This window comes from Dipodomys merriami, unplaced genomic scaffold (assembly GCF_024711535.1).
Source record: "Dipodomys merriami isolate MVZ:Mamm:240054 unplaced genomic scaffold, mDipMer1.0.p SCAF_31, whole genome shotgun sequence".
Taxonomy (NCBI): domain Eukaryota; kingdom Metazoa; phylum Chordata; class Mammalia; order Rodentia; family Heteromyidae; genus Dipodomys; species Dipodomys merriami.
Window position 1 is genome coordinate 13,464,450 of NW_027204604.1, and position 27,602 is coordinate 13,492,051.

At 54.5% G+C, this 27,602-nt stretch overlaps 2 protein-coding genes across 2 annotated transcripts in view; one reads left to right on the plus strand and one right to left on the minus strand.

Annotated features, from left to right (window-relative positions):
• Lmod1 (leiomodin 1) overlaps positions 1 to 14,126 on the plus strand; it is a 37,443-nt gene extending 23,317 nt beyond the window's left edge. The window contains exons 2-3 of the mRNA XM_070041834.1: positions 10,152 to 11,630; positions 13,439 to 14,126. Coding sequence (XP_069897935.1) covers positions 10,152 to 11,630; positions 13,439 to 13,465 — 1,506 coding nt within the window. The 3' untranslated portion in view covers positions 13,466 to 14,126. The remainder of the gene's footprint in view (positions 1 to 10,151; positions 11,631 to 13,438) is intronic.
• A 5,452-nt stretch (positions 14,127 to 19,578) lies between these two features.
• Shisa4 (shisa family member 4) lies at positions 19,579 to 23,119 on the minus strand. The gene is made up of 5 exons (XM_070041835.1): positions 23,001 to 23,119; positions 22,529 to 22,700; positions 21,558 to 21,691; positions 20,679 to 20,846; positions 19,579 to 20,483 (listed from the first exon to the last, which is right to left on the minus strand). The coding sequence occupies exons 1-5, from the start codon at positions 23,071 to 23,073 to the stop codon at positions 20,437 to 20,439; spliced, it is 594 nt and encodes a 197-aa protein (XP_069897936.1). The 5' UTR covers positions 23,074 to 23,119; the 3' UTR covers positions 19,579 to 20,436.
• Between the last annotated feature and the right edge of the window lie 4,483 nt (positions 23,120 to 27,602).

The following is a 27,602-nucleotide window of genomic DNA, read 5'->3' on the forward strand; positions in this document are numbered from 1 at the left end:
GCACCCATAAACAGAAAAGGCTGGAAGTGGCACTGTGGCTCAAGTGGTAGAGTGCTAGCCTTGAGTGAAAAAGTCAGAGGAGAATGGGAGGTCATGAGTTCAAGCCCCATCACACACACATACACACACACACACACACACACACACACACACACACACACACACCACTACAGCTCCAGATCACTAACATGAGCTCAGCAGGCCCGAATGAGCCCTGTGGGGTGGACACCCAGGAAGCTGTTTTCCATTAGACCATTGTGGCCTCTTCTGTTTAGAGAAGGCAGAGGGTGGCTGGGCGGGAGCCAGGGCTCCAGCTCACAGCTCCAGGCGGGAGGACAGCATGTTCCTCCTGCCACCACCTCCCTCCCCTGGGACCCAAGTGGGTCCCAGCACTCTGGGACAAATAAAGTAGATCTTTAACAATGTTTTCCAGACTTGCTTGGGCTTTCATCTAGGCAGGAATAACACGAAGAAGCAGAAAACTCTGAGCTGCTCTGAGAGTGGCATGGTAAATGGCTTGTTTCTCCAAAGAGATTTCCTGGTGTTTCCCAAAAAGGGGTTTGCGACAAGCTTCCCAGCGTGAGTCATGAGACCAGGCAAAACACGGAGGTCGAAGGGCTGCAGAGTTGAACTGCCTTTTCTTCGGCAGGGAGGGCCTATACAAGACCCTTTAGACCCAGCAGTGGGCTGTCCGTGACCCCTAACAGAAGCCAGGGTAAGGCCGTTGGGCCACAGCCTCCCTGGAAATCCTCTGCTCGCAGTAGAACGCAGATTCCCAGGTGGAGTCAGGGTGCAGGTGAGAAGCCATCTCTTCTACTCTTCCTTCTTCTTTTCTGCTGGCTTCTCCGGGGGTCAGGTCACCTCTCCCCACCCATCCCCCCTTAGCCTAGAAGTCCTGGCCCATTAAGACTGCAAGCAGTCAAAGATCTCCAGCCTACAGAGTGCAAGAGTCCAGCTGCCCACGTTGGCACATCTCGTATTGCCTCCCCGAAGCCATCTCTGCTGCTCATCCTTACAAAGGCAGGGCGGACACGGAGATTTAGCCTCTGCATCAAGTAAGACCCTTCACACAAATGGAGAGAGGAAGGGTGGCCTCCAGCTCTAGATCCTCCTGCCTCAGCCTTTCTGAGCACTGGGATGAAAGTCTATTTTTGAAGATAATCTTGTGTCCCAAGTCGGGTAGGCAGGGATCTGGATGAGACCTGAGAAGCAAGGAGATAGAAATCGTGTCATAAAAGAGCACATTTCAAGGGGCGGCCCAGAGAAAAGCTACTAAAGGTAGTGGCCTATGGAAGGGGAGAGCTGGGAATTAACTTCTCAGCTTGAAGTCCCTAGTCTGGTAAACCACACATGACCACTTCCCAGCTTCTATCCTTTGGGATAAAGTGGTAAAGGTGGAGAAACAAGTGGCTGGCAGGCCTCTAACCCACACCCCAGCCTCGCGCCTCTGATCACGCTGGTTTCTCCTTGTTTGCTGCTTTCCATTAGGGAACACCAACAGTGGGCAGCTGTGGGGAGCAGCCGTGCTGACCCAGCTGCCTCCTGGCTCCACCTCCCTCCCTTGCTCTGGACCTCCTCAAGGCTGTTGCCTTAGCAGGCAAGGCTCACATTGAACATATTTAACATATACCGGGTATGCCCTGCAGGCACACCTGGCATTGGCCAGCCTGGCCTGAGCCCAGTTCTAGAAGACAAGGGGACCACAGCAGTGGGCACCAACTGGTCAGGGATACCTGAGCTCAGAAGGGGGGGCTTTATTTGGGGGTCTGTTGTCTTCTAGATAGGGTGTGAATAGCTCGGCAGAGTTTTGTCTTGGTCCCGCTGAGTGTCAGAACCCAGGGGTAAGATCCACTCTTCCCATATATCCATCCAACACCCTCTCCTTTCCTCGAAGGCCCATCTGCCCAGGTAGCACGCTCTCTCCACCAGCCCTGCTCCCCAGGTACCTGTGGCCTAAGAGCTAACAAACTAAGGGTGTGCAGGGTGATTCTGGAAACCAGGCTGAGAAAACAGGTGCAGTTTTTCAAATCCACAGTTCCCCACTAGACACCAGATCCATTGGCAACCTATCTTTTTATGATCCGTTCATTTGTGCTCAGTTTCACATTCTGTAAACTCACCTGATCTTCACCATTCTAAACTAATTATTTGTCTTCCTTCAGTGGACATTATTCACTCAACACCTCATTCATTCACTCAGCAATTATTAGGTGCTACTATGTACTAGGCACTATGCTATGTGCTGGACAGTCAGTGACTAATAGAGTATACTTCATGACTCAGATTCAGTGGGGAAGATAGACACTAAAAGGGGGTGACTTCCCAAAGCAGTCCATACTGCATGGCTATGCTGATTATGGATGATGTAGAGAGTGGGGCAGGATGAAATGGGGTGCAGATATTAACCTTGGTACAAAGACCCAGTTGGAGGATGGAGCCTGGGAATAAGGAGGTTAGAAGGTGGGGCCCAAGGAGGCTCTGCATTCATTGTCCAAACTCCTCTCCCACCTCAGGGATCAGCCAATTGTCCCTGCCAGTTCAGTACCCCTGCCATCCCTTCAGGAGGGGCCTCCCAACTCTGCTTCCTGCCTGTCACCTCCCTGAAAAAAGGGAGGGACTTCCTCCAGCCTAGAGTTTGCTTCTCTTAGAAACCCCGGTGGATCTTCCCAGTGGTCATCAGGATTCCTCTTCAGTCTGGCTCTATGCCCCAGCCTCAAGGGAGGGGAGAGAGCAACACAGGTTGATGGCGTGGCTCAAGTGGTAAAGCAAAACTCTGAGCTCAAACCCCAGTACCACCAACAAAACAAAACCAGGATGCCCAGAAAGCCCTCACATCTTATGAGCGAGTCCTTAGTCCTAAATTAGAAATTCTATTTTGAGTCCCAAGCCATGTGTGTGTGTGTGTGTGCTCGCGCGCATGCATGTGCGTGCGCACTTGTGTAATAACCAAAGTCTCACACTCTCACTCAGCTTTCTTGCTCAAGGCTAGCCATTCAGCCACACCTCCAATCCAGCATTTTTGCTGGAGTGAGTCTTGCAGATTCTCTGCTGGACTGGCTTGGAATCATGATCCTCAGGACTCCTGGAGGAGCTAGGATCACAGGCACGAGCCACCAGTGCCCGGCTCTCTATTCTTTTGTGTTTGCTCGCTCTTGTTATTTGACACAGGGTCTCACCATGTAGCCAGTGCTGGTTTCAAACTCAGGGTCCTGCTTCTGCCTCTCAAGTGCTGAGATTACAGATACGAACCACCATGCCTGGCTTGTACTCCCAGTGTGGACAGGAACTCAGTGTATATGTGGGGTTTTGTATATAAGCCCTGGAACATTTCAAATAGTATGTTTATAGAGAGGTTATCTGGGGTATGAAGTTAAAGTCTCACTCTAGTCTTATTTCCCCTTTTTTCCCCCTTTTCCAGCCAAGCCTCAGTTTCTCCACCAGCCCCTTACAGCTAGCAGGGGGGAGTGGAAGGGCTTTCTTACAACTCATCCTGCCAGGGCCAGGGCAATAGTTAAGTTTTCCCTGAGTCAGGAGCTCTGAAGTAGAAGAAGCCAGCATGAAAGGCCCAGGGAATGGTCAGCGCTGGGGCAACTGAAAAGCAGGCTGCTAAGACGTGCCAAGGCCCTGACGCTGAGCCACCATCAGACAGGGATTGAGGAACTTCCACCTGGGAGTGGCTAATCAAGGGGCGGTGTAGCTTTTCTGGGTAGCAACATGGGCTGAGGGCACGGCTCTTATGGTAGAGCACTTGCTTAGCAAGTTCAAAGTCATTGGCCAATCTAAAGAGATGGGGTCAACCAGGACAGTAACCCCATAGGGGTGTTTGTCCCTCAGTGCCCTCTGCTACAGACACCTGGCAAGCCCGCCCTCCTGCTGCCATGTTCCCTAGATGGCAAGGGCAAGACCCAGAGTCATGGAACGCTGAGCCTCCATCTTGCCGAACGAAGCTGCTAGAAAATGAGCAAGGAGCCTGGCACTGGTGGCTCACGCCTGTCATCCTAGCTACTCAGGAGGCTGAGATCTGAGGATCGTGGTTCAAAGTGGGCAGGAAAGCCCATGAGACTCTTCTCTCCAATAAACCACTAGAAAACCAGAAGTGGCGCTGTGGCTCAAGCGGTAGAGCCCTCGCCTTGCGCTGAAGAGTGCAGAGACAGTGCCCAAGCCCAGAGTTCAAGCCCCATGACCGACAAAAAAAAGAAAAGAAGATGAGCAAGCCTTCTTAGTAGACTGGCTCTAGAGGATGGGCAGGGCTCAAGAGTTGCAGCTGATTGGCTCTGCCAGTAGGATTGTGCCTGTGCCCACACCACTGCTTCCTGCCTCTGTCACCACAGGGGTGCTAGGGGTCACCGGAGGCCTTCTCAAAACAACCTGTCCCTCCCTCACCTCTCCTGTAGGTGTCTGGTATCTGACATGCATTTCATCCCCTCAGAAAAGTACCAAGATGGTTCCATTGGCCACTGGGTGTTAACTTTCACCCTGGTAAACCCTTCTAAGATCCTAAGCAACGAGGACAGGAAGTCACATGGGAGAGAAGGGACAGGCCCAGCTCAGCACCAGCTTAGTTCCTACCCAAGTCTTGCTTGACCTTGGGAGCTGTGAGGAGCCCCAGGTGGGAGGGGCTAACTGCACTCAACACAACAGGTTCAGGGGTGCTAAACAACTCACCTATGGGCATTTTGCTAGTTGGGGGGCAAAACTGGGGTTTGCACACGAGCCGACGGCCTGCAGAGTCAATGGGCTCTGTGAGCAGAAGATTTCTAGAACTCTCCCAGCTTTCCCAGAAGGAACAGGGGTGGAAGGACCTTGCTAAAGACAATGATGTTGACAGGGCTGTCAGATGAACCTCAGAACTGTGGCCTGCAGGCCTGGGGAGCGAGGTGCCTAGATCCCTCTCAGACGGGGCCCTAGGAGTGCTACTGCCCCTAGCCAGCAGTGACTCCCAGAAACTTTGTCAGGAGAATCTAGATCCCTCTTCTTGGAAATGCATAGAAGCACTGGCATCCCCCGTGGAAGGAGACAGGAGGAAGTACTCACTAACTGCAGCCCAGGCGCCACACCAGCCTGAGAAGAGAGCTGCTCTCCCAGGGCACCTGTGGCCAGCTTCTCCCTTGTCCAGGTAGGTGACACTGGCCACTGTGGTACCTGGTACTAGGACATAGCAGGAGTGGGGCCAGGGCCTCTGCCGGGAAGGCTTTGTGGGAAGAGCAGGGGAATGGAATCCTGGGTTGTGAAACCAGCATAGGACCAGGAAGGCCAGATGGCTGGAGGATTGCTCACAGGGCGCAGGGCTGGGGGTGCCACCCATTTTCCTGGCCTTGTTAGAAATAACCTTGATCCAGGGGAAGAGGATGTGGGCCAGTGCCAGTCCTCAAGAACTGGCACTGCCTAGAGTCTGGGAAGGGACCAAGTTGCTAAAGCCTGGGAAGAGGGTCTGCCAAAAGCAGTCAAGAATTGCAAGACCTCCCCCAACTCCCTGCCCCCTCCAACTCCCTGCCCCTAGCCTAGGGCTGGAGCTGGGGTGTTAGTCTTCCTCCTTCTCCTCCTTCCCATCCCTTCTTACTTTCCTCCTCTTCCTCCTCCTAGTGATGAGACAGAAAGGAAGAGAAGGCCAAGATGGCCATGCCCGGGCTGGCTTGAGCTGACAGATCTCAGCAGCACAGAGACTTGGCCCCTGTCCTCAGCGACTTCTCTCAGATAGACATCTGCCTTGTCTCCTCCTTCGGCAGCGGAGATAGTGAAATGGCATCTTCTCTGTAATCCGATGACTTCAGATGAAGTGGTACCCGGAGGCTCCAGTGAGACGGGAGATGTGTTTTCTGCCGACTGACCCCACTAGCCATAGACCCCAACTTGTGTGACCAACACACACCACGACCATGGTGTGGCCACAGGGCTGCTTCTCACCTCTGACCCTCATGCTAGGGCACCCCCTGGGTCACAGGCCACTAGAGGCTTTCCAATGTCATCCTTCCCTACCCTTGTGCAGAACTCCCCCAACACCCCTGTGGGATTCCCCTAACACTTAGGCTTTCTCTAAGGGGAGAAAAAATTACTGCCACTTCAGTCTCTCACCTGGAGGCGGAAAGCCTTTCTTACTACGGAAGTTCTTGCTTCTATCCAACCTAAACTCCTCTTTGCTGTAAGGGACAAAAGGTCAAGTAAGGTCTAGAGACAGAAACACAGGCAAAAATAACCTCCGGAGGTCACCAGGATGCACTACGAGTTCTAGAAACAAAAAGCACTTGGCCTGGCCTCCCTCTCAGATAAGCACCAAGGAGGCAGCTTCGCTATGTGCCGCGAGGAGCTCCTCCACAGCAATCCCAGCCCAGGAGAATGCTGGGCTCCCTCGCCTTTTAAGGCAAGGTCTGAGCTCTGCTGCGAGCTACAGCAAGCCCCAGCCCCAGCCCCACTCATTCCTGGCTATTTGGAGGAAACCGATGATTAATCAGCCCTTCTCCCCTCCCCCACTCCCACCCCAGCCTGTTTTCCATTAGGTTCTTTTTAAAGGGTTGGCACACCTCCTAAGCAACAGATACTTGGCTGATCCTAGCCAACCAGGACCCCGGCAAAGGGAAAGTACCAAGAGGGAGGGGCTGGATGAAGACAAAGGGGAGAGGTTAGGATGTGGGGTCTGCACCCCAGAGGGTTAAAACCAGTCCCACTTGGAGAGGAAGGAAAGAGGGAAGGGAGATCTGAATGGGAGCCTTGGGTGTGCAGGGCTCAGGCAGGGGAGGGGACTGGCCTCTGGGCCTCTGTAGGTCTCAGGGGCCTCCAGGTGTCCAAAGGGTGTGGGACAGGCAGGCAGGGAGGAAGGCTTGGTTCTTGCTGGGGATGGCTCGTTTTTTCCTGCGCCTGCCAGGTACAGTTGGTGGCCACTGTCTGGGTCTCAGTTTCCCTCTAAGCCACTGAGGCAGCTGCTCAGTGCACCGAGGAATTCTAACATGGGCACATTTGGGGAAGGGATGCCCAGGCAGGAGGCTTTGTTTGAGGCCAGACACCTAGAGCCTGGGTTGGAGAGACTGGTCCCTGAGCGCTTAGCTTTCCCCAGGCTTGGCTCTGAGCGGGATAGGGTGGAAGGAGAGAGGGGACCCCCTGGCCAAAGGGAACAGGTCATTATAAAAGCACCATCCAATAGGATGGGTTTCCTCATTTGCATTTTATTTGCATACTCTGCTCGTTTCGATATAATAAAGTCACTTCCACTGCTGCTCCAGGGTGATCTGAAGGGTCAGTGTCCTGGAACCCCAGAGTGAATGGGGAGTGTCCCTTGCTCCATCACCACAGCTCCAGTGAGTACCAGGGCAGCTGGACTGGGGGACAGGCGCAGGAAGGGCACATTCCAAGGCCCTTTCTCCCAGGCCCTGGGATCCTTGGCTGCCTATTGTGATTGTAGCAGATGAGCCAAAGACTTCTGCTAAATAAACCCAGGCTGGTCCCCAGTGGCATGTGTTTGCGGAGCAGGTACAAACTGTTTCCATGGAGCCAACCAACCTCTCTCTTCATTCCCGCTGAAAGGCAGTGAGGGAGGGAGGCCCATATGGGCCAGACGGTTCCTTTCTTCCTTCCTCTCCCCACACCCCACTGGGCACTCTTGACAGAAACCCTTCTGACATTCACACGGCCTCTTCTTGTAGAGAAGGGCCTTCCTGCAGCCCAGTTTCTCTGACCCTCCTCTAGGTTCTCATATCTTCTCTTAGGCAATCTGCTGCCTCCTCTGCCGCTCTGGTGAGGAAGGAAGCTAGTGCTCTCAAACGAGGTTCACACTGAAGAGGCTTTGGTGGTGGTGGTGTTTTTCTGCTGGCACTGGGGGGCTTGGACTCAGGGCCTGGTCGCTGTCCCTTAGCTTTTTCACTCAAGGCTGGCACTCTTAACACTTGAGCCACAGTTCCACTGCCAGATTTTTTACTGGTTAATTGGAAATAAGAGTCTCATTGGACTTGCCTGCCTGGGCTGGCTTTGATCTCAGATCTCAGATTCCTGAGTAGGTAGGTTTACAGGCGAGAGCCACTGGTACCCAGCCACACTTTATCAGAGAAAGAAGCAGGGTCCTGTGGCGAGGCTGGGTGGCCTTGTTTCATGTGCAACTTTGCTTTAGCTGACCTTGGGTTCCAGGAATCTCCACAGAGTACGGCTCGTTCTAAGTAAAGTTTTTTTGTTTTTTTTTTGTTTTTTTTTTTTGTCGGTTGTGGGGCTTGAACTCTGGGCCTGGGCGCTGTCCCTCAGCTCTTCAGCTCAAGGCAAGCGCTCTACCACTTGAGCTACAGCGCCACTTCCGGTTTTCTGGTGGTTTATTGGAGATAGGAGTCTCACGGTTTCTCCTGCCCAGGCTGGCTTTGAACTGTGATCCTCAGATCTCAGCCTCCTGAGTAGCTAGGATTACAGGCGTGAGCCACCAGCGCCCGGCTTCTAAGTAAAGTTTTTACTAAAAAATAAGACAACACTGTGAATATTTTAAAAGACACGTATTTTATATATGGTACATCGTTTATTCTTTTTTTTTTTTTTTTTTTTTTTGCCAGTCCTGGGGCTTGAACTCAGGGCCTGGGCTGTGTCCCTGAGCCTCTCTATGCTCAAGTCTCTACCACTTGAACCACAGCACCACTTCTGGCCTTTTCTGTTTATGTGGTGCTGAGGAATCGAGCCCAGGGCTTCATGCATGCTAGGCAAACACTCTACCACTAAACCATATTTCCAGCTCCTTCTTATTTCAATGCTATGATTATTGTAGACAGAAATTTGAAACATCCTTAGTTGGTAAAATAAAATGTTAGCAACCCTTAGTTTCATTGTTTTAGCTTCACTTCCTTTGAAAAAATGTATTTTCCGGTCTGGGTAGGTGGCTCAGTGATAGAGTGCTTGCCTTGCATGCATGAGGCCCTGGGTTCGATTCCTCAGCACCAGATAAACAGAAAAAGCTGGAAGTGGCGCTGTGGCTCAAATGGTAGAGAGCTAGCCTTGAGCTGAAGAGCTGAGGGACAGCGCCCAGGCCCAGAGTTCAGGTCCCATGACCGACAAACAAAAAAAAAAGAAAGAAAAGAAAAGAAAAATGTATTTTCCTGGGTTGGAAGTATAGGTTGGTACTGGAGCACTTACCCAGCATGTACAAGGCCCTGGGTTCAGTTGTCAGCACTGGAACAAAAAAAACAAGTATTGACATAGAAAAGTCCAATATCTGAGAGCCTCTGGCTCCCCTTAGCAGCAGGGCTGGAACTAGGGGAGAGACTTGAGGTACCTACTACAATCCAGGATGCAGGGAGGGGTGCCAAAGCTCAGCGGACCATGTCACTGACGTTTCAATGTTTATTCAAAATCAAAATTAAACCAGGTGCTGATGGTTCACGCCTATAATCCTAGCTACTCAGGAGACTGAGATCTGAGGATCACAATTTAAAGTCAGCCCAGGCACACAAATCTGAGAGACTTTTATCTCCAATTAACCAGCACAGAGCCAGAAGTGGAGTGGTAGCTCAGTGGTAAACCAGTAAAAACCTGAACACAGGCCAGGTGCCAGTGGCTCATTCCTGTTACCCTAGCTACTCAGGAGGCTGAGATCTGAAGATCACAGTTCAAAGCCACTCTGGGCAAGAAAGTCCATGTGACTCTTATCTCCAATAATCCACTAGAAAACTGGAAGTGGTACTATGGTTCACGTGGTAGTGTGCTAGCCTTGAGCTGAATTGCTGAGGGACAGCACTCAGGCCCAGAGTTCAAGCCCCACAACTGACAAAAACAAACAAACCTGGACACAGAGGTGTGGCTCAAGTGGTAGAGTGCCAGCCTTGAGCAGAAAAACAAAGTGTGAGCACTAGGCCCTGAGTTCAAGCCCCAGCAGGGCACTGTGGGAAGCGGTCCTCACCAATGACAAGGAAGGGCAACTGGGATCTGAGCATGCTCAGGACAGGGTCTGCGGCCTCCCTATCTATAGGTGCTCCTTTGGCATCACATGAGCCTGAGGTCGTGAGTCTGATGTCAGCCCGTTCTGCAGCCAGAACCACACTGCTGGCTGGCTGTCGGCACTGGAGACATGCCGTCACTCTCCCCAGGCCAAATGTCCTTTGGAGATTCCAGAGCCTCTCCCACTGCTCTCCATACCCTTTCCTCTCCCTCTGTGGCCAGCTCTGCATGTTTATTTTTCTTTTCTGACTTCTTAGGAAAGCAAGCAAGCGGGGAGCAAGGCAGATGCCAAGAACGGAGAGGAAAGGGGCAGAGATGCCAACAGAAAGGCCCTGGGCCCCAAGCGGGACTCAGATCTGGGAAAGGAGCCAAAAAGGGGCGTCTTAAAGAAAAGCTTCTCCAGAGACCACGAGGAAGCTGATGGCAGAAGTGGGGAGAAGGCTAAGGAGGAGAAGGTGATCAGGGGCATCGACAAGGGCCGGGTCAGGGCCGCGGTGGACAAGAAGGAGGCCGGGAAGGATGGGAGAGGAGAAGACAGGACGACGCCAGTGACTGCAAGGAAGGAAGAGGAGAAGAAAGGGAGCACCAACCTGGACAGGAAGAGAGAAGACGCAAAGGAAGCAGTCAAGAAAGAGGACAGCAAGATGGCTGCAGGGGAGAGTCAGAACAAGGACACCAGACAAGAAGACAAGAAGATGAAAAGGGCCGGCACAGGCACAGACACGAAGAAGGAGGGCGAAGGGGTACAAAGAGGAAGTGAGGACAGAGATCCCAAAGAGGAGCATGGAAAAGTCCAGAAGGACGAACCCCCACATGAAAAGGAGGCCAAGGAAGAGAAGAAGACCAAAGCAACGGAGAGGCAGCCCCCCAGTGCGGGGGGGAGGCCAGAGGAGGAGGCAGCGCCCAGCATATTTGATGAGCCGCTCGAGAAAGTGAAGAATAACGACCCAGACATGACGGAGGTGAACGTGAACAACTCAGACTGCATCACCAACGAGATCCTGGTGCGCTTCACCGAAGCCCTGGAGTTCAACACTGTGGTCAAGGTGTTTGCCTTGGCCAACACGCGAGCTGATGACCACGTGGCCTTTGCCATCGCCATCATGCTCAAGGCCAACAAGACCATCACCAGCCTCAACCTGGACTCCAATCACATCACAGGCAAAGGCATCCTGGCCATCTTCCGCGCCCTCCTGCAGAACAACACGCTCACCGAGCTGCGCTTCCACAACCAGAGGCACATCTGCGGGGGCAAGACGGAGATGGAGATCGCCAAACTGCTCAAGGAAAACACCACCCTGCTCAAGCTGGGCTACCATTTTGAGCTGGCTGGGCCCCGGATGACCGTCACCAACCTGCTCAGCCGCAACATGGACAAGCAGAGGCAGAAGCGGCTGCAAGAGCAAAGGCAGGCCCAGGAAGCGGGCGGGGAGAAGAAGGATCGGCTGGAGGTACCCAAAGCGGGGGTCCTGGCCAAAGGCTCCCCGAAGCCTTCACCCCAGCCATCTCCAAAGCCCACTCCAAAGAACTCACCCAAGAAAGGGGGTGCTCCCGCCGCCCCGCCCCCTCCTCCCCCTCCCTTGGCACCTCCTCTTATCATGGAGAACCTGAAGAACTCACTGTCACCAGCTACCCAGAGGAAGATGGGGGACAAAGGCCTCCCTGCCCAGGAGAAGAACTCACGTGACCAGCTCCTGGCTGCCATCAGGTCCAGCAACCTCAAGCAGCTGAAAAAGGCAAGTGCTTGTGGACACGGGCCTAGGCCCAGGGTGGCCGGGGAGTGAAGGACAGGCCAGGGCTGCAAAGGAAAGCCACGGAGAGATGGAGATGCTTGTAGCGGGCAGCAGGCGCCTCCAGGCACCCAGGGCCTTTCAGGCCAGCGCCATCCTCCTCCTGCCTCTGGCAGACCACACCGAGAGACAAGACTGGCCTGTACTGAGTGAGATTGGGGTCTCACCAATTCCTTCCTCCCTCCCTGCCTCCTCTTCCTCCCTCCCTCCCTCTCTGATGCCCTGACTCCTTTCCTTCCTTCCTTCCTTCCTTCCTTCCTTCCTTCCTTCCTCCCTTCCTTCCTCCCTTCATTCCTTCCCTCCCTCCCTCCTTCCTTGTGTGTGTGTGAGAGACAGTATTGGGGCTTGATCTCAGGGCCTGGGCATTATTCCTTAGCTTTTCACTCAAGGCTTCCTCTCTACCAGTTGAGCCACAGCTCCACTTCTGGCCTTTTGGTGATTAATTGGAAATAAGAGTTTCACAGGCTTTTCTGCCTGGGCTGGCTCCAAACCTTGATCCTCAGATCTCAGCTTCCTGAAGAGCTAGGATTATAGGCACTCATTTTTTTTTCATTGAAGAAGCACTTAATCTTATTTTATTCAGGGCGCATTGAGCTCTATGATGCAATGTCACATGTTACATTTGTCACAAGAGATTTATTATTAAGAGATTTATTATTATTATGTAGTTGTACAAAAGGATTTCAATTCCAGAAGTTATAAAGACAGTGCATTTTTTAACTGTTTTTTTTTTCTCAGTGTGGGGCTTGAAGTCAGGGCCTGGGCACTGTCCCTGAGCTTCTTTTGTTCAAGGCTAGCACTCTACCACTTGAGCCACAGCACTACTTCTGGCCTTTTCTGTTTATGCGGTTCTGAGGAATCAAGCCCAGGGCTTCATGCATGCTGGGCAAGTGCCCTACCACTAAGCCACATTCCCAGCCCTGTATGTTTTTTGTCTTTTCTTTTTTGGTACTGGGGAATCAAACCCAGGATATTATATTTGCTAGGCAAGCACTTTGCCACCAAGCTACATCCCAGTCCAAGCCCATTTTGATCAGTATCATCCTTTGCATCATTCTCCTCCAGTTAGTATCTGTTAACTGTACGGGGGGGGGGGGTATTTGAACGTGTCCAGATATGGTTGATCAGACTCTCTCTCCCTCATCCTCCATATTAAGATACTAGGTATGGTTTTTCTTTGTTTTACTTGGTAGTTCTTGGGTTTGAGCTCAGGGCCTCACACTAGGCAGATGCTGTACCACTGAGCCATACTTCCAGCCCTCCCACTAAGATTTTATCCAGGCCTCTCAAATTGCAATCCTCCTAATCTCCACCTCCCAGGTAGCTGGGATTACAGGTGTGAAACACTGCTTCTAACTGGAGAATCTGTTCCCTACCCAGGGCCATGAACACATGACCCTCCCTAGACATTGTATTTTCATAGCCACTAGCTCCCTGAAGCCCCACTTGACAGAGTGTTTGGGGTCATTTCTCCATCTGACTAGACGCCCTGCCCTACCCACCACACACTTCATTGACATGCAGAGACAAAGGACAGCCTCATTTGTGATTCCAGGGACCACATAGTGAGGTCTAGTCTATAAGAAAAAGGGAATGCACCTTCAGTGTCAAACACCTCATGCCTCCATCCCCCCCAGATGCCATTGAGCTGCCTGCAGGGGGCGCCTTCCTGAAAGGGGCGTGGTGGGTCCTGCAGGGACCAGAGGCTCCCTGCCAAAACCCCTGCACTAACTCACCTCTGCTTTGTCCCACAGGTGGAGGTGCCCAAGCTGCTACAGTAGGGCCAGGCTGCTAGGCACTGGTGCCAAGGCCATGACCGCCCAGGCTCACATCCCAGGGCTGCACAGACCCTGCCCACCCCACCCTGGCTGACCTGCTGCCAGGCCTGGGCCACTCAGGACGCCTCATCTCTGCTTATTTTCCTTTTCTTGTCTCTGAGACTCTCCAACAGTTGCTTTGACACCTGGAGCTGAGGATTCTGGATATGGGGAGTCCTCCATCATCACGGAGAAAATGGCACGTCTCAGGGCCCGGGTGACTGGCACACTGCAAAAGGCCTCTGATCTCACAGAGACGTCCCCCAGAGACCACACACCTACCCAGCCCTTGCCTTTCCAGGGCCAGGATTCAGGCCTCTGTGGAGCCCTTGGGGCAAAGCTGCAGGGAGGGTGGCACTCTGTGGGACTGTGGCAAGGGGTGGTAGGCCTGCTGGGGATCCAGAGGGCAGAGCAGGAGGGACTGGGGGTACCCGCATAATGAGTAGCTGGTCTGGGCAGACAGTACCTGGTGAAGAATGGGTTCCAGACGGGACGGACAGCAGCTGGACTGGAAGGTTTGATGCCAAAGCAGACATTTTCTTCACACCCACCTGCTGTTGTATAAATAGCTATGTATCTGTTTTTCCATAAGATTTTGATAATATATACAAACTCTTAGCTGCGAGTACCTGTGCCTCACCTCTGTCCTGCGCTTTTGGTCCTGAATCTTGCCCTGGGCTCCCTAGAGGGTTCTCTGCCAAACTATCTGAAGTGGCCACGCAATCCACCACCTATCAGTTCCTTTCCACCAGAAGCACAGAATGGGAAAGCCCTCGAGTAGATGCCCTTTTCCCCCAGACCAGGCCTCTCCCAGTCCTGCTCATGTACCAGTTTGTGGGGGTGACAGGGCAGAGTAGGGGACACGGCCTTGGGATGGCGGGTGACAGTGCAGGACAAAGCGTGGGGCCCGCAGATGGCTATATTAGGAATGGCCAGGGGTTGCTCATTCTGTGACTCTTCCTACTGTGGGTCGGGGCCAGCCCAGCCGCTCACAACAGTTCCAGGCCAAGACTGCTACACTGGGAGTCGTGGGGCCAGAGGTGTCCAAGCATCTGCAGCCTGCGCCAGCTGCGGACCAAACTTCTGGCCTGACAGGCTCAGCACATCCACCACCGGGCATACATCGAAAAGATGCGTTGGTTAGGCACCAGTGCTTATGCATGCAATCCTAGTTACTCAGAAGACTGAGATCGGAGGATCAGGATTCAAAGGGTAGGAAAGACCATAAGACTCTTATCTCAAATTAACCACCAAAAAGCCAAAAAGCTGCAAGTGGAGCTGTGGCTCAAGTGGTAGAGTCCTGGCCTAAAAAGTTCTTGGATAGCATCCAGGCACTGAGTTCAAGCCCCAGGATCTGAACAACAAAAAAGGCATGTTTTGGGCTGGGGAGGGGGGGTGTAGCTCATATGTGCCTCACCTATGGGAGGTCCTGGGTCCCATCCCTGGCACCAAAAAAAAAAAGCCTATTTTTTACTCAACTGATTTGAATGGTCTGGTGCCTCTCCGGGCATTGTAAAGCTTCCACCTTAGGACTGGATCACGTATAAGTTTTCCTGTCCCACCCTCCTCCCCCACCCCCATTTGCCTCAGTAGCTGCACATTACAGTCCTGGCACCTCTGAATGAAGCAGGAGAGCTGGCTGGGCTAATTCTGGCCCAAATCAAAGGGCAGACTGATGCTGAGGCAAAAGCTCTGACTCCATTCCCTTCCACAGTCTTTTCTGTCACAGCAATGCTGGCCTGGGGGAGGGGAGACAGACCCTGCCGACTCCCAGCCTTTACCAGGTCAGAGCTGGCCCCTCCACGGCTTATTACTGGAGAGCTCCCCGAGCTGGATGCTTTAGGCTGCTCATCTGATCCTTAATTCCAACTGGCCACTGTGCATTAGGACCTAGTACAAGTTCTATTGGAGCCTTCAGATTTAGCGATAGGTTGCTTACAGCCTTAGGACCAGTGTTAGTGGCTCACGCCTGTCATCCTAGCTACTCAGGAGGCTGAGATCTGAGGATTGCCATTTAAAGCCAAGCAGGGCAGGAAAAGCCTTTTATCTCCAATCAACCACCAAAAAGCTGGAAGTCAAGCTGTGGTTCAAGTGGTACAGTGCCAGCCTTGAGAAGAAAAAAAAAAAGCTCAGGGACAGCGCCCAGGCCCTGAGTTCAAGCCTTCACACACACACACACACACATACACACACACACACACACACACACACACACACACACACACACACACACACACACACAAACACACACACACACCTTCGAATAGCCACTCCCCGCGGCCGGCCTGCGATGACGTAATCGTCCCTCTGGTGCGGGAGCACAGCGCCACCTGGAGGCCGATCGCCCCACGCTCTCCCGCGGACCCCGAGCAAGCCAGGGGTGAAGCGGGGGAAGGGGAGGCAACGAGGGGCGGACGCGGTGGAGCCCCCGACTGTCTGCGGGGCGCCTCCCCGCGGCGCCGTCGCCGCGCAGCGGACGCGTGCGGTCAGCACGGAGCTGCAGGAACCCGCACCGCCGCCCTCTGCACCGACAGGGTCCTGTCTGTCCAGCTTTCTCTTTCTGAAACCTTGGGAGAAAGAGCTAGGAGGGATCTACTTGATCCAGCGCCCCGTGTTTTAGGGAGGGTGAGGGATACAAAGTCCAAAGAAAGCCACTGACGTGTCCAGGTTGATGAATCTGGATTGAAATCCAGATCTGACGACAGGTGCATCCCACTGATGGAGGGAGAAAAGGCTTCTGACCCCACGGCCTCTACCCGCGGGCCCCGCTGGGACACAGAGGGGGGGTTCTCCTACCTCCCCAAGTGGCCGCGCTCCCCTCCTCCCGACCCCAACCCCGCAGGAGATGCCTGCGCTACAGGCACTGGCTAGGGGCTTATGGGCACGGCCATTGCTATGTGCACTGGCTGTGGGCACCGGCTATGGGCAGGCCCTGGGGGCTGCTGAGACGCTGGTCCCGTTCGCTGTCACAGGCATCTGACATGCAGGTGAGTGATCTGAGAGGCTTCAGGCTCCAAGCCCTCTTTTTAAAAGATCTGGGGGCTGGGAAGGTGGCTCAGTAGTAGAGTACTTGCCTTGCATGCATGAGGCCCTGGGTTCCATTCCTCAGCACCACATAAGCAGAAAAAAGCCAGAAGTGGTGCAGTGGCTCAAGTGGTAGAGCACTAGCCTTGAGCTGAAGAGCTGAGGGACAGCGCCCAGGCCCAGAGTTCAGGCCCCACGACAGACAAAAAAATAAAAAGATCTGGCTGGACTTGGGTGCCTATAATCCTAGCTACTCAGGAGGCTGAGAGCTGAGGATTCAAAGGGTTCAAAGCCAGCCATACGTCTAACCAGCAAAAAGCTGGACATAGAGGTGTGACTCAAGTGGTAGAGCACCAGTCTTAAATGAAAAAGCCAAGTAGAGCAAGAGGCCCTGAGTTCAAGCCCCGGAACTTGCAGCAAGCAAGCAAAATCTAGATAAGGATCACTCATCGAAATGCTTCAGGAAAAATAGAACCACCTGGAGAGCCCCACTCTGCTCCTGGTGTGGGAGGTCCTCCATCTAAGGTGAGCCCGGAAGCCAGGCTCCTGGGTACCCTGTCCATCTGCCCATTTTCCTGAGCACCTTCCCCTAACAGTGAACTTCCTCCTCAAGCCTCTGCCTTCATCCCACCTTCCCTCCTTGCCCTGCTGTGTCTTCTTTTCCTTTTCCAGGTATTTTTCTTTTATTCCCCTCCTGACTCCCTTCCCACCTCCCAGTGAATCCCCCACTTTTTTTTTTTTTTTTGCTAACCCTTGCCAGCAGCCTCAGTGTTTTTTTTCCTCTGGTCCCCATGGTACTGGAGTTTGAACTCAGGGTCTCATGCTTGCTACCATGCCCCTTGTGCCCAAACCCCTATCATCTACCTGAGCAGGCCCATGTTTTATTTTGCTCTGTGTATGTGTGTGTGCTGGCGGTGCTGGGGATCAGACCCAAGCCCTTAGCCTCTCACTAGACAAGAGCTCTGTAGGGTCATGTCTTTGTGTAAAAATGCTCCTAAGCCAGGCACTGGTGGGTCACACCTGTAATCCTAGCAACTCAGGAGGTTGAGATCTGAGGATCACGGTTTGAAGTCAGCCCAGGCAAGAAAGTCTGTGAGACTCTTATCTCCAATTAATCATGTAAAACCTTGAAGTGGCACTGTGGCTCAAAGTGGTAGAGTGTTAGCCTTGAGCCAAAAAGCTCAGAGGCAGCACCCAGACCCTGAGTTCAAGCCCAGGACCAAAAAAAAAAAAAAAAGCCCCTCTTTTCCACCTAGGCCGCTTAGACCAACCCTTGAGGCTGCTTAGTTACCCCTTCACTCTAGCAAGAACCTATTAACACCATTGAGGTACCCTAGATCTTGGGAGCTGCTGTCTCTATACAAGTCCCTTTCTCATTCTGGGGCACTGGAATGGTTATCAGGGGTACTAGTCAAGGGGAAGGAGCAGAGATAGCTCAGGGGACCCCTAGGTCTTGTTGATCTTTCCTTCACCCCATGATTTGGCACATGTGATGAGCCAGGAGGAAATTGCTGTGCTAGGGAGAGGAAGGAGAGTTGCTCTGATTTAAGGGACTCAGTGTGGGACAGGATCACAAGTATGTGGAAGCCCTACTGTCGAGGCTTCCCTTTTTTCTTGTATTTTTATTTTCAGTGCTTTGCAGCGTGGAGGAGAAACAGGAACCACTCTGTGTCCTTCCACCTCCAACTCTGGCCAGGAAACTTACCTCCTTACCCTAGACTACCAAGCTGCTTGTCTTTGGCCCAAGTTGTTGACTTGGAAATAGTTCTGATGGTCAGGGCCTTGCACACATTCCTGTCATTTCTTAGGGAAGTTCAGAGACTTCATCCTGTACATTTCTGTTTCCCGGCTTCAAGACAGATGAGGCTGAGCTCCAGGCCTCTAGAGACCTGGTAGCCCCTTCCAGAAGCGTGGCACCAGCTCCCAGCCCTTGTCCCGATTTGGAGCTGCAGCCCCAGGTGTGACCCCATCAGCTGTCCAGCTGTCCTTCCCTATCTGGGTCAGATCCTGGGGCAAACTCCCAGGCCCCTTGAACAGTCCACAGGAAGGGGGAAGCTGGGAAGCTGGACAAACCTCTGCCCAAGGAAACCTGTGGCCCTGGCTCCAAAGTGCTGGCCTGGAGCTCCTGCCTTCCAGGTTGTGTGACAAGAGGTGACCCTCCAGAGGGTGTAGTGGGTGATAGAGAGTCGGGGGGGGCGGGGGGGGGATGGTTAGCACATTGGCCCTATCCAGAACCCAGCTGCTTGCAAGAACCCAGAGCAAGCACAGGGAGGGAGAGCAGAGCCCAAGGCTGCACTGGAGTGGCATCGTGTGTGTGTGTGTGTGTGTGTGTGTGTGTGTGTGTGTGTGTGTGTGTAAAAGGAGGGCTGGAGTGGCATCGTGTGTGTGTGTGTGTGTGTGTGTGTGTAAAAGGAGGGCCCAGCTCTGGGAACTAGAAGGAGGGTCTTGGGTCTGCCCATTTAACCTAAACAGCCATCAACTGGGCTGAGGGATGTTGAGCTCAGTGCTTGCTCAGCATGCACAAGGCCCTGGGTCTGATCCTCAGAATGACAAAAAGCAAAACCTATGAAATTCCCTTCCCTGGATCTGTCACTGAGGACCGGGTCCCCAACAAGCACAGCAAGGCAGTGACCATACAGCTTCGGGCACCTGTGGCTGTTCCCAGACTTTTTTTTTTTTTTTTAATGTGATAGTTCTGGGGCCTGAACTCAAGGCTGAGCCGCACCTCAATTTCCAGCTTTCTGCTGGTTAACTGGAGACAAGAATCTTTTGAGTTTTGTCTGCTGGAGCTGGCTTCAAACCATGATTCTCAGATCTTGGCCTCCTGAGTATGGGAATGGCAGGCATGAGCCACCAGATTGTCTCTCTAAGCAGCCATTGTGTCTCCTACTGCCTAGCTCGGTGGGAAGCTTTGGCATTGATGTCTTTAGATCCCCCTGATGACCAAACAGCTGACAGAAGCACGTTGGCTCCTGTCTCTTGGATAGCTGTGTCTCTCCCTTCAGCCCCTAGTCCCAGGACCTCTGCTGAGGAAGGAAAGACAGGACTCATAGTTCCTTGACATCATAGTTCACACTCTTGACTGCCTCGAGGTACATCCATGTTCTATCCATGAGGACACAAGCTTGAGGGTCTTCAGAGACATGCTCAAGGTCAGAGGGATTTGGACAGAAGTGTACTAGCTTAGGGAGGTGCCTTTGGACAGTTGTGGGGCCTCAGATGGCTCAGGGGCGTGACCCGAGGATGGATTCTGTAATAAGTACCCTCTTGGCAGCTGCTGACACTCCACCTTGCAAGCTTTTGGGAACCAGCCAAGACCCCTAGGCCAGGCGTAGGGCTGGAGGTGGAGCTGAGCTCGCATGCGGGTGCCACCCTTCCCTACTCTGGGATGCGGGGTGGGCACAAGGCTGGGCGATGCTACTGGAAGGCATGGATGGGCTCAGTGACATCACCAACACTTTACATCTTTACAGCTTTAATCCAGCAGGCCGGAGAGCTGGCCAGTGGGGCAGCCAGAGGGGAGAGTCACGGCCAGCTGTTGATGGAGCCTCCCCCTCCCCCACCCCAGCCGGAAGCAGGCAAACGGGAGGGGCCCTGACTTTCTGATTGAAATCCTTGGGAGCAAAGGGACTTTTTGTTTTTGTTTTTTAAAGCCAGGGCTTCATCCATCTCCCTAGCTCCCCAATAAAAATAGCCCAGTGACCCCCAAGCCCCTCCCCACACGCCTGATGTAAATAGTCTAGCTCCAGCTCAGCTCCCATTCCTCTTCTCGGGGGCTCTACCCTCAGCCTTGATCTGGGGGCCCAGTGACTAAAACACCCCTGCCCATCCCCAAGGCTGGATGCAGGAACAAGACCGGGCATCCCCAAAGCTGCCATCACTGAAGGAACAGTAGAGCCACAGGCGATTCTTCAGGGTCCTGGATAGGAGGGCTGTGGTGGCATGTAGGGGGGAGGAGCTGAAAGCCAAAGAGACAGGGTCAGTGGACCCAGGAGGACAAGAGGCAAGCCCCGCCCATCCCCCCCCAAATGTATGGGATCACAGGAAGAGCTGGCCCAAGGGCTTCCAGCAGGAGGGTAGAAGACAGAGGATCAAGATCCTGCGGTGAGAGTGGAGGCCAAGCTGGAGTGAGGGGTGCCGATTGCTCACTTACCTGCAGGGTTGTAGATCGGGGGCCCAGTGGGGTAGAGTGGGTACTGGGGCGCAGGACCACTAGGTGGGTACATGAAGCCAGGCTGCGGTGGGGCAGGGCCAGCTTTGGGGTCCGGGGGGTATGGGTATACTGGCTGCATAGGGATACCCGTCATTGGAATCTCCTGGCCTAGGTGAGGGACAAAGATCAACATTCAGAGCCAGACTTGCCACGGGAAACACCGCCTGTCCCAGAAACCAAGGTAGGCACCCTGGTAGCCCTCAGGCAGGCTCCTTGCTGGCCACCTGCGGCCTTTGCCTCCCAAACGCTGTTTGGCAGAGTTGTTAGAGCTGGGTGGCTGGTCCATCTGTGCCTAGTAAGTTTGCCTCCCTCAGGACTCAGGAAGCAAACCGTGCAGCCTGGGGGTTGCCCTACTTGGGCAAGGAGTACGAGAGGCTGGGAGCTGGTCACCCAGCCCAGCTGCCACCAACGAAGCCCTCCTCCAGCCCTTCGGTTCCACACTGCTCTCTTTCCTGTAGGGTGCTGATGACCCCAAGCTCATGTGTTTCTAACACCTGTGCAAATCACATGCAATGTGCAGATACACGATCCTCAGTACACACAGGTGCACACCTAATGTTCACTACTATAGACCACGCCTGCATGTGTGTATGCCTCCCGCACAATAGCACCATTGACAGACTGAGCCTGCCCCCGTGTAGCACTGAATATTCCCGTGTGTGTACATACTTGCACACACAGGGCCCAATATTTATGAGCATACAAGAATATCTCTGGGTTTACACGCATGCATAGTCACACACTACTATACTTGACTTTTCTAGTGCCCACCCTAGGGCTCTGCCCGGCTCAGGCTCATCTTGTTCAGTGCGTGCTCACCTTCAAATGGGCTCTGGAGCTGTTGGCGGCGTCGGTACAGGTAGCAACAGGAGCAGAGGAAGCAGCAGATGGTGGTGGCAACCACGGCCACAAAGAGGATCACGGCCGAGGCGATGCCGGCTATGGTCTTGGGACTTTGGATAAAGAACAGGTCCTCTCACTTTCCTGCACTCACTGTGGTGGCATCCACTCTGGGCCAGCAGGGGGCCACCACCGAACGCTAAGATTCGGGATTCCTTGTGGGATTCAACCCAGTCCCAGGAGAGGAGTTGGGACCTCCACTTCCCAGAAGGCTATACTGCCCCGCTAGCTAGTGTGGGGCATGCTGGGATTTGTAGTAGTGTGTTCTTCTACTATTGTTTTCATACTTACAACTTGATTAATTAGGTTAACATGTTAGCCCTAAAGGAGCCTTAGAAACAAGCGTACTTAACTCCAGACACTAACCTTTTCTTTTATATGTTCAGACTTAAAAGAAGTCTGAAACCCACTAATTTAGGGATGGAGTTCAGTGGTAGAGCATTTATTTATCTAGCATGGGTGAGGCTCTGGATGAAGATGAAGATGACGATGGTGGGTTGATGATGATGATGATGATGATGATGATGATGATACTAATCCAGTCCTTTTGACAACCCCCTTATTTGGGGAAGAGGAAGCAATGGTTCTGCGGGACGACTGTCTTCCGCAGATCACACTTCCAGACCTAGGAGTCAACCCCGTACATCTCCTGCCTTCTTCCCCGTGCTTCTTTCCACGTGAGAGGGCGAACGGGGTTAACACCCCAGCCCACAGCGGACCAAGGAGACGGGCTCAGCCCAGCCGGCCCGAGCCTATCCTTTAGGGGAGCTCCCAGGCCGGCGCCCGGGCCTCCCCGTTCCGCCCCCGGGCTAGGGTCTGGCGACCCCCCTCGGCCACGCAGGCGCAGATGGACAGCGGAGAGGGGCGGAGGAGGGGGAGGCGGCGCCCACCTGAAGGCCAGGCAGTGCTTCTGCTGCCTCTCGGTGATGAGCAAGGTCAGGTCCCGGCAGCAGTACCGCTGGTAGCAGGTCCCGCAGCAGAAGGTGAAGAATTCGCAGTCGAAGCCCGGATGCCAGGAGCCATTCCGGTCCAGGTACCACAGGCAGTCCTCGCCGGCCAGCGCTGCGGGCGGGGCGGGCGCGGGGGCCGCGGGCCCGGGTCACCCCGCGCTGCCCCCGCTCGGCCGCCCGAGCCCCCCGGCTCCCACAAGACCGGGCGCGGACTTGTTCCAGTCCACCAAGGGTCTCAGCCCCCCTCCCCGCCCCAAGCCCCAGAAACCTCGACCCGCGCCCGGGGTCAGCCGCCCTCGTCCCGGCCTCCCGCGCTCTTCCCTCCGGATGGCCGCGGGCCACGCGAGGGGCTCCCGGGGGTCCGATCCCCCCCTCCTCCTTCCCGCCCGGTGCCTCACCCCGCATCCCTTACCCAGGGGGACACCCAGCGCCAGGAGGGCGATCGCGGCCAGCGGCGCGGCCCCGCGGAGCCCCGAGGGCGGCATGGCGGGGGTCGGGCGCGGCCGGGGCCGGAGGCTCGGGCGGGCGGGCGGGCGCTGCGGCGGGGCCCAGCCCGCGGCCAGGCTGCGGCTCCTCTGCCGCCTCCTCGGGGCGGGACTTCGCGCCCCGCCCGCGCCGCCCCTGCCGCCCCGCCCAGGACCCGCCCTCCGCGACGCCCACCCGCCGCGGGGCGCCCCTCACCGGGCCCGGCGCTGCCCGGCTCCCCCGTCCCCGCCGCCCGGGCTGGCGTCCGCGCCACCCTGGGCACGGCGGGCTGCTGCGGCCGGGAGGCCTGGCCGTGCCCCCGGGGCCGCCCCTCGCCGGGGACCAATCATTATCCTGGGTCCCTGAAGCCCCGATCCGAACGTCCAGCACGTGGGCCAACCCTGGAGGGGCGGGCGGGGCTGGGCCTCCCCCCGCGGGCGCGCGCGAGGCGGGACCTCCTCGGCCCCAGTGTCCAGCCTGGGACGCCCTGTGGGGGGGAGGGCGGAGAGGCCGGGAGCCGCCCCGCCCCCCTTCCTGGAACACAGGCGCCCATTGAGAGGCGGCTCAGAGCCGCTTTGTCCCCAGCGGTGGCCGCAGGCCTGGCCCCTGGCAGCTGCACGGCTCCCCGAACGGACCCTTCCCCCGCCGGCGGCGGCTCCGCGCCCGGCCCGGCAGCAGCCCGGGCGGGCCGCCCCGCCCCGGGGATCGGGAGGGGGGGGTCTTTCCCCAGTGGGAACGCTCCACAGTAAGACCCGTTTGTTCACGAGGCAAGCCGGCCACCCGAGCACCGGGGAGGCCCTGGTGGCGAACGGGGGGCACAGGGGTGCAGGGCGGAGGACGTTCATCAGTCCTGTTACACACTCGCGTGCAGTGTCCCGCGCTCCGCGCCCCGCACCCCCACCATGCCTGGGTGCTGCGATCAGCAACAGCCACGGCCACTTTCGCGTTTCAGGTCATTTACAAGGTACTTTCACACCTGGACCTCAACCTTGTCGCCATCTTTCCACTCCATAAGCTAAACCAGATTGGCAAGCATTCTTCCCAGAAGCTAGGACTCAAAAAGGTTAAGGGACTTTGCTCAAGGAAGTAATAGCCAGCAGACGGTAGTGGTAGGGGAAGACCTAAGTCTTCCAGCTCAGCCTGGATCCCTACTTCCAACAGTAGAGAGCTTTTCTGGTGTTCTGAGGTGAGGCAACCCAGGCAGGGCATAAAAGGCCCAGTAATGCTGGGCCTCCAGGTGGCTCACGCCTGTCACCCTAGCTGCTCAGGAGCTGAGATCTGAGCATCAAGGCTTACATAAGCCAGCCTGGGCAGGAAAGTCCAGGAGACTCCTCTCCAATTAGCTGCCCCCCCCCCCCAGCTGAAAATAGAAGTGTGGCTCAAGTGGTACAACACCAGCCTTGAGTGAAAATGCTAATGCATTTTCAAGCCCCAACACACACACACAGCCTAACAGTATATAAAGAATTTAGGAAAGGAAGGCAGAAAGAGGAGCAGCCACCCAGGAAAGCTGAAATAAGGGGGGTGGGAAGCTCCTGCCTGGGCCCTGGACAGTTGCTGCAAGCTGATGGGCCAGCAGGAGTGCACACTCACACAGGACATGGCCATAAATGCCCAAGCCAGGAACTGTCAGGCACGTCTCTCTGTTCACTGCTACCTACAGCCTGCCCAGTGCCATCTGTCTCTTTCCTACACCACGAGCTCCATGAGCACAGAACCCGTGGGTGTGTTCACTGTGTCACCCAGTGCTGGCTATAGGTGCTCAGTCATTGTAGGTGGACCAGCTCTCAGGTGAAGATCTGTCTCCTGTCTAAGGTGACGCTTTCCTGGGTGCCCTTGACCCCATCTGGTCTGTCTCTGCAGTGTCTTTTCTCTTTGGCATCTTTAGTTTCTTCTCACTAGCTTCTTTTTCCTAGGAAAAAGAAACCTCTAGTCTTTTAGAAAAATAAAATGAAGTTAGGTGCCAGTAGCTCATCCCTATAATTCTAGCTACTCAGGAAGCTGAGATCAGAAGAAGGATCACCATTCAAGGCTAGCCCAGATAGAAAAGTCCACTAGACTCCATCTCTAAAGTAACCAGCAAGAAGCAGGGAAGGAGTCATGGCGCAAGCAGTTAGTATTGACCTAGCAAGCATTTAGGCTGAGTTCAAATTTTATTACCACCAAAAGAGTAGAAGGGGGGAGGGACAGAGAGAAGAGGGAAGGAAGGAGAGAAAGAGGAAGAGGGAGGGAGGTTGTGAGGGAGAGAGAGACAGAGAAAGAGAGAAACCACCAAACAAAAACAAACTCTACAAACCACATGCTTCCTGAAAGTCCCTTTCTAGTTATTTTTCTGCTTTTCTCCCTTTTCCCCCCACTATTCCTCAAAGGTTATGTTCCTGGTTCACAATGACACCCAACTCCCACCAACACCAGTGGTAATTTCTAGCTGCAAAATCCTAGGAGAAAATTTCAGCCCGTGGATAAGAAAAGATTAGTTTGGATCAAAGGGTGAGGGAGGGCCTGGGGTGGGGATGGAGAGGAGAACTGGCAGGTCTTAGCAAGGGATGCTGGAGCCTAGTAATGAGGAGTTGGGATGAGCTAGCTGTGTTACTATAATGGACTTGAGTCCCAAGAGACACCAAGGAAAGGGATAAGGCAGGGACAATGAGAGGAGTGGAAGAGATTGGAGAAGAGATTGGGGTCTGTAGGGATCCTATAAATCGCCAAGTGGGGCATACAGGTATATTTCTTCTCACCAAGATAGTGTCTCAGGTCCCAGAGAAGAGAAGAGATCCTTTCATGGAAAAGAAGGGGGACAGAGAATAATCTCCTATCAGATGAGACAAAGCATGGGACAAAGCATGGGCGTGGCCAGCAGGAGGACCCGCCTAGGGTGCCAGGAATAGGATCATCAGGAGAAGGTAGACAAATGAGTTCATCCCTTTGTGCCCTGAGGTGCAGGAAGTTAATTCTCCCTGGTCTCACACCAGGGAAATTGGGCTTTTGTGGCTTCAAAGCCCAGACCATTGGGATCCCCAAGACCATCTTTAAATATCTGAACTGCTTATGGCCAGGTCTGGAATATTAAAAACAAACATACCCAGGACCATTGGTGCCCAACCTTTTCTTAGAAGAAGTCTGCATGGCATGGGAAGGTAGGCACCATGTCTGGGGTGGGGGAAGCTGGGAGGAGGGGGAGAGCTGTGACATGCCTGTGACGTGGATGGGATCCTGGGTCATGGTCTGAGTTTTCTGGGGTGCATGACCAATCCAGGGTGTCTCCCATCCTTTCCATGCGCCACCTAATTGCAGAGCCTGACAACTGGCCCCTAGTCCTGAGACCTTCTTGATCTTCCAGGACCTGGGGGGGGGGGAGGGGGGCTGATCTTCCAGGATGGGGGCGGAGGCGGAGGTGGGGGGGCAGGTGACAATTCCTCACCCTTGCTTGCCAGGCTACGGAGGCCTCTGTATTCTTTCTGCCTGGCTGTGGTGGCTTCAGCTGAGCCACTCTGATTTTTTTTTTTAAATCTCTTTTCCTAATTCCTGCTTCTGGTCAGTCGGTGCCCTCTCCACAGGAGTGCCCCAGACTACCTGCCCTCCTCCACCTGGCCTGACCTCCGCCAACCCAGCCCTGCACCCAGGTAATTACACCTTCCTTCTCTCCACAGGACCCTGCAGTATTAGCTGTGATGGTCTCACCCTCCGCAGAGAGCCTTGAGCAGATTACCCTTGAGGTCCACAGCTGGAAGAGCAAGGCTCAGGAGACTACCAGGAACGTGGCCAAGGTCTCCTGGTTGAGCGGGGGATGGAAGGAACCCAGATCTCTTTGCTCCGACTGCCCCACAACAAATATCTTTGGTGTCTAGTCTTTCTCGCTGTGAAAGATGTCTTCTGAGCTTGTCCTTTACAGGAGGCACTTGAAGGGTGAAGGATAGATGAAGGGCAGTGAGGTCACCCTCCCTACCATCCAGCTACTTGTGGGCAGGGGCCCTCTTCCACAAGGGAGGGTGCCCCTGGGGAATGGCAAGCTCCAGCTCCTTTGCAGGGTTCCTGGTGATCTGGGCGGAGCATAGGCAGCTGGCACCTCAGGGCAGACGGGCTGGCCTGGTCCATTTGGGTGGCCTATGTGAGTCCCTTCTCAGGCACATCCTGGTGGCTGTGGGAGCAGTCAGAGGCTGCCAAGATCTGGCCTCAGGGGCCTGACCCAGGGGGTGGGGTAGATGGGGGAGGGCCGGAGATGGGGAGGGCTAGGTTGTCTTTAAATGGCACCTTACTCAGCCCACAGCTCTGCCAGCTGGGCAGGGTGGGAGCAGACAAGTTATTTTGAGATCTGCGGGTGAGAGAGAGGAAGGCTCTGTTTACAGCTCTTCCCTGTCTGTCCCCACTCCTACTCCTGGAAAGGGCTCAAGACGATTGGGGAGCCCTTTCCACCCTGGGTGTGTGGGGTGGGGGGTCTGTTTCTAGCTACATGCACAAGAGGGAACTGGTGAATCTGCAAGACACTTGAGGTCTTCCTTGGCAATACCAACAAGGCAGGTTTAGCTGTGAGAATTCCATTCCATTTGCA